The 10740-nt window shown below is 32.5% G+C and overlaps 1 protein-coding gene across 1 annotated transcript; it reads left to right on the top strand.

Moving 5' to 3' along the window:
- Positions 1–25: 25 nt before the first annotated feature.
- On the top strand, positions 26–10731 carry LOC128238660 (glycoprotein endo-alpha-1,2-mannosidase-like). Its single transcript, XM_052954790.1, is given in 5 exon segments — positions 26–85; positions 2962–3723; positions 6749–6858; positions 7386–7528; positions 7530–10731. Coding segments are annotated over 4 exon segments (1455 nt in total). The 5' UTR covers positions 26–85; positions 2962–3068; the 3' UTR covers positions 8077–10731.
- The last annotated feature ends 9 nt before the right edge of the window (positions 10732–10740 follow it).

The raw sequence follows: 10740 nt of genomic DNA, 5'->3' as shown, positions 1-10740 counted from the left end.
AAGTCAGGAACCAATTGTTAAGGAAGTTACAGACAGCTGTCTGTCAAAAAAGATCAAGATAATAATAATGCTGCAGGAGGAAAAGGTAGTATTTGTGATCACTTTTGAAAGCAATTGTTCTTTTGTTTATGGAATATGTTTTTGAGGAAAGAAATGCAAGCATTATGCACAGTTTGTAAGTCTTTTAACCTGACTCATGTGTTTTAATGGTGTTAAAAGACTACTTAAATGCTATTGCCTTAAACATATTTTATTCAGCATAGATATCAAACATCAGACTGCAACATAATATGTTTTACTATTATATATTGATACAGTCAAGATAAAAAATTAAATGAATAAAAAAGTCCTTAACTATTTTGACACTTGATTTGTATAAATGAAGGTACTGTGTGTAATTAAGATACAAGAATCTTATGGATTTTGTATAAAGCTGGGTTTATGTTTAGAACATAAAAAAACGTTTGCTGTATGACATGAATAACAAAGCTAGATGAGCTGGAAATAAAAGTATAAAGGTTCATACATGCCACATTTGTGGAGATCATTCCAGAAGATTTTGTTCTGAATTCTAGGGAATTTTGATGTTAGACCAGATATTTTGATCAATCAACATATTGCTAGGTACCATGCAAGCGTGTTTTTACCTTTTTGTACATAGATAAGCATTTTATTTATGCTTCTATATAAATCATCATATTCTTATCACTGTGTTGTTGTATGCAGAACAAAATATATCGTACAAAAAATATATATCTTAGAGACAAGTTTGAATACATACATCAATAATTTTCTAATTTCATTAGTAATTTTGAGAGGTTAAAATTGCACATTAATATATACATCACATAAATGACAATTCCTTCCGAATAAGGTATAGCAACTAATCTATGCCATCTACCAGCCTTTACTTGTAATCTGTGCACAGGCATCCTTAATCTTGACAATGCAAGTCTAAACTTTTCATTTGTTTTCTTTTTGGAATTGCCATTCTACGACAATCCGTTTATTTAGTCATAACAAACATCAATATATACAAATAACTTCAACAAAAACAGTCAACCAAATAGTAAGTAGATATACTTTGTAAGGTGAAGTGTTTATATTTTAATATGCTTAACAAAATAACTCAGAAAACTTAAGGAAATTCTAACTTTTTAAATGAGTTTGAAAAACTAAATGATCATCATAGAAATGGTCAACTTAAGCCTATGACAATATATTTTTAATATATCTGTATTCCACATCTTTTAAAAACTTTCTGTATATCACACCAGAATGATGACAAAGTGTGACATTTAACAAAAAAGTATTCATAGTCTTGTCTTTCATTGCAGTGGAAACATAACAGACAATCGTTCAACTTTCAAGTGTATAAATTTAAGTTTGTTGCTTCAATTTATTTCTCAAAATTTACATCTTTTATAAAGATTCTTAAGTTGAAATATATAATATATAGGTTCTAGCTCTAGTAGACTGCTTATTCTGAGCTCCAATGTTGTATAAATATATTTGTTACTAATGCTTAAGAGCATGAAAAAATAAATTGATATCACCAACTCCTTGAAATAACCATACATAATTAAAACCAAGTCTCTGTAATGATCATCTATATATATATATACATGATCTGTTAAGGATTTCTATATAATTCTAAATACATTTTATCATATACCATTCTGACATATTTTTTGGTTTGTACTTTTTTAAGCCAATATCTAAACAGACCATGAAATCCTACCTAGCTAACCATAAATACTATTATTTTGAGTTTGTGTTCTTTCCCCTAATACTTCTTTACCAAAAAAAATAAGCAACCCTTTCTATTTGATGACTATGAAAAATACCCATACTTCATACTTCAGAGCTGTAACTTAAAACAAGATAATATTAAACAATTTATCAAAAATATCTAATCTATGTTTTACAGACAATATTAGAAATTTAGATGTTTTAAAATTATATTCCCTTCATAGCCTGTCGAGATAAAGTATCAACTGCCCTAGTAAAGGAACTCCTTGGTGTAAACACAATTCCAAGATATGTAAACTTGTCAACAATTTCTAGTTCCTGACCTTTTTACAAAAAATTCAAATTTCTCCTTAATCTACTTATTTTCCTAAATTTCATAATCTTTGTCTTTTGTGAATTTACACCAAACTTTTATATATCACAATAGCTCTAGTAGTATTAAATAATTAACAGACCTTCTTGTAAACTAGCCTCTGATTCTGACAACCAAAAAATATCATCAGCATACAATAATATAAATAGTTTAAACATGTTTAAATCTATACCCTGGTAGTTGTTTAGTCATGAAAAACTCCTCTATACATATATAGAAAATATAAATGGGGATAAGGATTCCACTTGACGGACACCTGACAAACATGTAAAACTATCACTTTAATAAAACATTGTCATATTTAACTCAAGACTTGACATTCTTGTACATTGAACATATAATGTATATTATCTAACATTTTACTTCTTACACCAAGTTTAATTAATTTATAACTTTATACTTATAATAATATCCCTTACAACATAATCAAATGCCTCAGCAAAGTCAGCAAATAATAATTTAAAAGATAAATGACTGCTATCAAAGACTGTAAAAGTGAGATCTACCGGAATATCAAGGATTATCCACACAGCCCTGGCAGACTATTTTCTAATGTGTGGATATTAAATAGATCTATGACTATGTGAAGGGTTTGTGTATATATGTTTATGTGAACTATTTCTTAATCAATGGAAAATCCTCTTATAGCAGAAGTGACTTCTTGCCAATATGTGGAGAATTAAAACATTAAGGCATACAGAAATGGCTGTTTGTGTCCCCCCTTAACAGGCCGTTATATGATATCTCTCAAAGAAGAATATGCCGTTTGTGTGTATGTTAGCTGTAAATGTACCTGAATTCTCATTCATGCGATAAATGTGTTTTTTTATTTCCAGATGTGCTCTTGAGGTACACCTATGCTGGTTACACTGCAATTAACCAAAAATGAAAGAGTGACTCGACCATAACTTGGAACAGATATCCAGCCAGAGTTTCCATTAGTATGTTTCTATTTAAAAGGAAATGCCGTTTTCTTAAGGTGTTATTTGCAGTTGCTTTATCAGTGACTTGCCTGATGGGAATGATGTTGTTAAAAACAGCACATTATGGCAATGAAACTGGTGTGCATCAGTGGGGATGGAATTTCAGTGGCATCACAAACAATCATATTTATGTGCTTAAACATCCAAGAAACATTTTTCCAGCTATTATAAATCATAAATCATTTACCCAAAATCGTTCACATAAAAGTAACATTGATGTGCTTGAGCAACACAAACTCTCCTATTTAACTGAGATTTCATCAAATAAATATAGTTCTCATGTCAGCAATACTATTGTGGAGCAAGAAGGTGAAGACAAATCTGTTGCGAATTGCATTGAAATGGATATTGACAATACAATAGAACCAAACCAGAATGTTCACACCTTTTACTACCCCTGGTATGGAAACCCTGGACATGACGGACGATATCTGCATTGGAACCATGTCCAGATTTCCCACTGGGACAAAAACGAGGCGAGGAAATGGCCACAGGGTCAGCATGAGCCGCCGGATGATGTGGGCTCTAACTTCTACCCTCAGCTTGGCCCCTACAGCTCCTCTGATCCAGGCACCATCAGTTGCCACATGCGCATGATGAGATATGCTGGCATAGGTAGAGAAAATTTTTGCGGTCTTCTGTAATTGTTGGTATTTTTAACAACATTTTTTTTTATTGGAAAATACTTATCCAATTTTCATTTAGTAGAGTATTGTTTAATTATATTCTGTACATGTACGTGTCCCTATATTAACTGTGACAAGCAGAAATGGTGTTATTATTGTTGAATATATGGTTATAATTATTATCTACTTATTATTTCTTTGTTTCAGAAAATAGCGGTTAGGTTCCCATTTTGTTATGTGTATTAATTAATTTCAAGGTCATTTCATTTTTTGTAAAAGATTGATGCCAGAAGATAGCTCACTTCTGGTGTGACTTTACCTGTGTTTAATTGCTGATCTGATGATTTCATACAAAAGAGGCAAAGACAGTATTAAACACTCATGTCATAAAGACCAGACAAAAAATGGTCTAAAAATCAGCAAATACAGTATTTCCTCAAAACAAGCCTAGAATTGTCAATACGAGCTAGTATGGGGCCGAAAATACATAATTTTACGTAAAGTGATTTAAGAAATAAATGCAACAATCATGTCGCCCCACAAGCAGTATCATATGTCAGTTTCCCATTTAAAAATATGTAAACCGGAATGTTTTTTTCTGAACACCTTGCAAGTTAAGTGATCTTTTCATACATTAACTTGTCAATAGCCTTTTAGCCATATTTGCTGTCATTTAAGGCAGTGTTAATCTCTTTCAAAAGTTTCCATCGATCAATTTCATCACCAATGTTAATCTGTCTGGCTCTATGTCTATGGGTTTTTTTTTTTTTTCACTTCCTTGCACTGTCCGTCCTTTTAGGAAGCAAAGACGTGTGTATATTTAGCATTTGAAAGTCATGTGATGAGTGTCAGTAAATGTACCAATTTTACTTTTAAAATTACTTCACAGACATATGGAGAAGATTTTGAATTGGAAAAAATACGCAAAAACTGCAGAAGGCTAATTGTGTCATGAGCTATATATGTGATACATCAGGAAGAAGGATTGAACACAATGATCTTAATTTTGTGGAAGTTTTTGACAGTTTTCTTTTTTTCTTGCAATTGCATAATCTGGTGTCTAGTCTCTAATGCAAATTATGATCCTTTTTGGACTATATAAATATAAAGTTTTGCATGCAAGCCACTATCATTTACATCTTGATGAAGTTTGTCAAGGGCATCAATTAAATTTATCTTCATTGAATTAAAACAAGTTATTTCCCTTGTGTAGACTCCGACAATTGGTTTAGTTTTCTAAAGCCATTGACCATGAAGCAAAAATAATGATCCTGCTCATTATACCCCAAAAAACAAAGTTTGAACGGGGTATATTGGAATCACCCAATGGTCAGTTTGTTTGTCGGTTGGTCGATCAGTTTGCCCGTTTCAATTTTCCTTGTCCAAAGCATAACTTCAAAACTACTAGATGTAATTGTTCAAAACTCCATACAAAGGTAGAACATAGGAGAGGAAGTGTTGTACAGAAACAAAAACTGTATTTCAGCTATTTACAGAGTTATTGCCCTTTGTGACTTTTTTTTTTGTCGAGACAATAACTTGAAAACTACTGGAAGGAATTTAATAAAACTTCAAACTATAGTTAGGCACAATGAGAGAAAGTGCAGTGTACAGGAACCATACCATAGTTCAGCTAATTACAGAGTTATTGCCCTTCGCTAATTTTTCTTGTTCAGAGTATAACATCTAATAACTGGTATGGAATTCAATAAAACTTCATGTAATGATAGAACATAATGATAGAAAGTGCAGTATGTAAGAACCATAACTCTATTTTGGCTGATTACCGTAAAGAGTTATTGCCCTTTGTTACTTTTTCTTCTCCAGACATTTACTTGAAAACTACTGGATGGAATTTAATAAAACTTCAAACTATAGGAAGGCACAATGAGAGAAAGTGCAGTGAACATGAACCATAACTGTAGTTCAGCTAATTCCAGGTTTATTGCCCTTTGTTACCTTTTTCTAGTCCAGAGCATAACTTCAAAACTTCCAGATGGAATTCAATAAAACTTCATACAATGATATTGCATAATGATAGAAAGTGCAGTATGTAAGAACCATCACTCTATTTCAGCTAATTACAGTTATTGCGCTTTGTTACTTTTTTTTGTCAGGAGCTTTACTTGAAACTAGTGGACAGAATAAATTAAACCACATATAATGGTAAAGCTTTTTAAGAGGAAGTGCAGTGTACAAGAATCATAACTCTATTATTTCTTATTACAGAGTTATTGCCGTTTTTCACTTTTCCTTGTCCAGAGCATAACTTAAAAACTACTATATGAAATTTAATGAAACTTCATACAATGGTAAAGCACTATTAGAGGAAGTTAGGTGTACAGGAACTTTAACTCTGTTTCAACTTATTACAGAGTAATTGCTCTTTGTTACTTTTTCTTGTCCTGAACATAACTTGATAACTAAAAGATGGAATTTAATTAAACTTCATACAATGGTTAAGCACAATGATTGTAAATGCATTTTACAAGAACAATTACTCTAATCCAGCTAACCACAGAGTTATTGCCCTTTGTTACTTTTCTTTTCTGGAGCATAATTTGAAACTACATACAATGGAAAAGCACACTGAGAGGATGAGCATCATACAAGAACCAAAACTCTATATTAGCTAATTAAAGATTTATTGCCATTTGTTATTTTTTTCGTTTCAGCAGACTAACTTATTAATTACTCAATGGATTTAAACAACACACTTTTGTTAAGCATGATAAGTGGAAATGCAGTGTACAATAACCTTTGAGTGTTGGCCTCTTTTCAAAGAAATAGTTTGTCATTCATTCAATTTTGGCGGTTTTTTAGTGGGGAATTTGTGGTCACGCTGCTATTAATTTTTTTAACTGTACACAAATATTTTTTTGGTTTGTTTTGATCTTAAAAGTCAATTTAGTTAAACATTATTATGCATTATTTTTATTAATTTTTGTTATGGCGCCCGTTATTTAAGGAATCACTTATTTTTTATCCCTTTTGTACACATGTTTGTGTTGTAGGTGTGTTGGCAGTATCATGGTACCCACCAGGTGATGGGGACCAGAACGGACTTGACCCAGACACCCTCCTTCCTCTACTGCTGGACACTGCATACACACACGGTCTTAAGGTACATTGACACAGGTTGAATCCCTGAAACATACAGCAAGAAACATACCAGTACATACAAGTATCATTATGTGACCTAGAGAAAGATGGCAATTGGCTCAAATATCCATACCCTTTCGTATTGCCTGAAACATGGGAAGGTTGGACTGGTTGGTAGTCAATGGCTTGTATGCCAAGAATAAAATGCAAAATGCATTGAACTTTGACAGTCAAAATCACACCCCAGTGTGTTGATTTTCAAGGAATCCTGTTTATGGTTTTAAAGGTCTATCAAAAACATACCGGTCTGGGATTTTCACCAGTTGAAAGTCTGCCACTCCCACATGTAAAGGTTTATACTTTATAGCTTGTGTTTTTTTCTGAGAATTTTGTTATAATTTTTAAATTGTGCTCAAGTTATGCAAAAACTACCTTTTACCATGTTATATGTTGTCTTCTGCATCTGGTGCCTTTGTAATTTCCTTTAAACAGCACTTAATTGGCCCATAATATGAATGATAGTAATTGGAAGCCATATTTATTTTTTAGGTTGCCCTTCATGTGGAGCCCTTTAAAGGCAGGGATCATCTGACCATGAAATCACAACTTCGCTACATCATGGAAAAATACGGCCCACACCCAGCGTTCTACAGAACGAGTGTAGGGGACAAGCTCAACCTACCCCTGTTGTATATATGATTCTTATCTCACCAGTGCCGACAAATGGGCGGAGATTATGAAACCTGGGGGACGTGAAACAGTCAGGGGAACCGAACTAGATGCTATATTTATAGGACTGCTTGTAGAGAGAACGCATCAAAATGAAATCCTGAAGGCAGGTTTTGATGGTTTTTATACATATTTTGCTTCAAATGGGTTTGTGTATGGAAGCACATGGAACAACTGGCCATTGATGTCAAAGTGGGCAAAGTCCAACAGGTTGTTGTTTATACCCAGCGTTGGACCGGGGTATGTTGACACAGAGGTGAGACCATGGAACCAGCGGAACACTAAGCTGAGGCTGGATGGGAAGTATTACAGGCAATCTGTGGAGAATGCCTTGAGTACAGGCTCCACATTTGTATCTATAACATCGTTTAATGAATGGCACGAGGGTTCACAGATTGAGCCAGCAGTGAAAAAGCTTGCTCCGTCACGCAAGTACGAAGACTATGGTGTTAAGGGGCCACTGTTTTACTTAGATCTCACTAAGGAGTGGGTTCAAAGGTTAAGGGGATGATATATACAAATAATCATTTTTAGTGCAAAAACAAGTGTTTGTTTTTTTTGGTTGTTAAGCTTTGGTTGTTTAACTGATCAGTTTTTAAAAGAAATCATTTATAAAGTGGTTTTGACATCCTCATTATCAAATTACTATATTGATGCCATGATGGTATCATATTGCAAGACTTTTGAGATAATTATATTTAATGCCAGTTTTTGTAACTATATATTGGTGCAAAGCTATTTAACTTTGTGTCAAAACAGTATTTGCTTTTACAAATCAAAATATTCCCAATGCTGTGATAACATTTCTTAATCCAATTGTATTGAAAGTTTGATTGGCATTAATTTATTGGCCTTTCAAAACTGATTTTTTGTACAGTGTAAACTGCTGTGTTATTTTATGTTTGATTTATTTTTGTTAAAGGGAAATCTCGTATGGTGTCAGGGAATCAGAATGTCTTGATAAGCTGCATTTTCCTGTTCAGTGATCTTCCCATTGAGGCACTAGGAGTTGTTTTCTCCAACTTTATTTTGTTTGTCCATGGATAAAATTAATGTAATCAGTAGTTCTTTTTTTAATTTAAAATAAGTTTTATCAACAAAGAGCTTTTATTGGGGTATCACAAAGTGTACCACAATTATTATCATGTATCTTGTGCATCTTGCATTAAAAACGATTTTTTCAATAGTTCAAGAAGAACCAGTATAAACTGTGATTTAAGACCACCAAATCTGTTATAAAATGCTGTAGACTTATAACCATCACAGCTTCTTGTACACAAATGCCATCAGCTCAGTATAACTTTTATCATTACATATCATTTTTATTTTCATTTTGTCTGTATTCAGTCAGTTTTATCTTATTTTATACATGATGTGTTCACAAGAATGTTTTAATATTGCCATGTGTTTCATTGTTATTTGAGTTGTAAGTTGGTAAAACAGTTGGATTTGATAACAAGAATGAACTTCTTGCCCCAATTTCTTGTAAGTTCTTAAGGATAAGAAGCCTAAGTAGCTTATTTCATTAAGGCAAATTTCTTACTTAATTTTTATTTTAATAAATAAAAAACAGATAATCATGATGATCATGAAGATAATATACGTTTCAACTCTCTCAAGAATGTAAATATTGCTTAAATTTTACTGAACCAAAATAATAAGCTTAGCTTAACCCTGTTATAAGGGACTTCAGATGCTTTGAGAAACTAGGGCATGTTAGGGCGTGTAAACAATTATTTAAATAATTATTATATATATGTACAACATTTTTATCGTCTTATTGGGCAATAATGATTAAACGATGCATTCCTCTTTTTACATTTATATTCAGCGCATTTGTTTTGTATGAATCTAATCTTGAGACTTTAGTACTGCCTTAGATACAGTGCCTGGTGTAGAAAAGATGTTTCTAAGTGCCATAAACTATAGTGCTCATGTTTTATATTTGTTTCACCACTGTGCCTCATTATAATAGAAAGGGTATGCTTATGTTAAGGCTAGCTTTAAAAATGTTAGTTTACAATGCAATTATCTAACAAGCTGAAAAGACCCAAACTTATTTTTGTATGACGCTTCCAGTCAGTAAACAAGCCCCCTGCAGAGCGAACACCAAGACTTGGTTGTTGTTGTTTCCAGGGGAACAAAAAGCATAACTCTGATTATAAAAGTTATATAAGCCAGTGTTATGGGCATTGCTGTGCACGATCATATTGTCTCTAGCAGCTTGTGTGTACCAAGTTTCATTTAAATGGCTTGAAAGGTTTTTGAGTAATGGCCAAGGTTAAAGTTTTTGCATGAGGGGGAGAACAAAGCCGCCATCGACAACATGAAAGCTTTTGGATAATAAATAGATAAACTAAAAATGTAGCTTTTCTCTTGTTTAGCATAAGATATTGTCCTGTCTTCTGGAAAAAGTTTGTGTCAGCCACTGCAAAATAAAATTCGTAAGGATGGCCTTATATAATACATTGCACATTTCTGCATGATTGTAAATCCAAGAGCTCAAAAAAGCCATTTAGTCCGAAAATATTTATTATTACAGCTATTACACAGATAGCATTGTCGCCTTTATATCTTTTTAGACAGATAATATTTTATACAACTATATAGTATGTCACTATTTGTTTCCCGTGTTATGACCCAGTGTGGTTAACTATCCATAGGTCTATCAAGATTATTATTAAGATTTAACAGTATTCTTTTATTTCAATTTTACATTGAAATGTTTTTGTTTTTAGTTTTGTTATTTCGAATTCATTATGGTTTGTTTTAGAGAATTTATTGTACTTGTTTATGAAGCTGTCTGTTTAAATTGTTAACATATAAAAGCACTAGAAGAAGGAATGTTGCAGTAATTAAAGGCTATTCGTATGTCACATTTGTTTATCATTTTTTTAAACAAAAAAATACAAAACAATTGTATACTTCATGGAGTTGTCACTGACAATCTTCGTTCTTCAGTGCTGTTGACTCAATGTAAACATGCAATAGGAAGTATTTGCCACCTCTTTAATTTCATCATGTATTGTATGCAGAACTTTGAAACTCTCAATATTGTTGGTGATAAGCAGAATTGTCTGTAATAAGAATAAAATTATGCAGACTAGCCGTTTTAATTGGGGTTTTTATTCTACCATACATAATTATAAAGTACTTTCCACTGAAAGTCTAGCAT

Source organism: Mya arenaria, chromosome 6 (genome assembly GCF_026914265.1).
Source record: "Mya arenaria isolate MELC-2E11 chromosome 6, ASM2691426v1".
Classification (NCBI taxonomy): Eukaryota; Metazoa; Mollusca; class Bivalvia; order Myida; family Myidae; genus Mya; species Mya arenaria.
The sequence above is the reverse complement of the archived record's forward strand: the minus strand, read 5'-3'. Positions and strand labels throughout refer to the sequence as shown.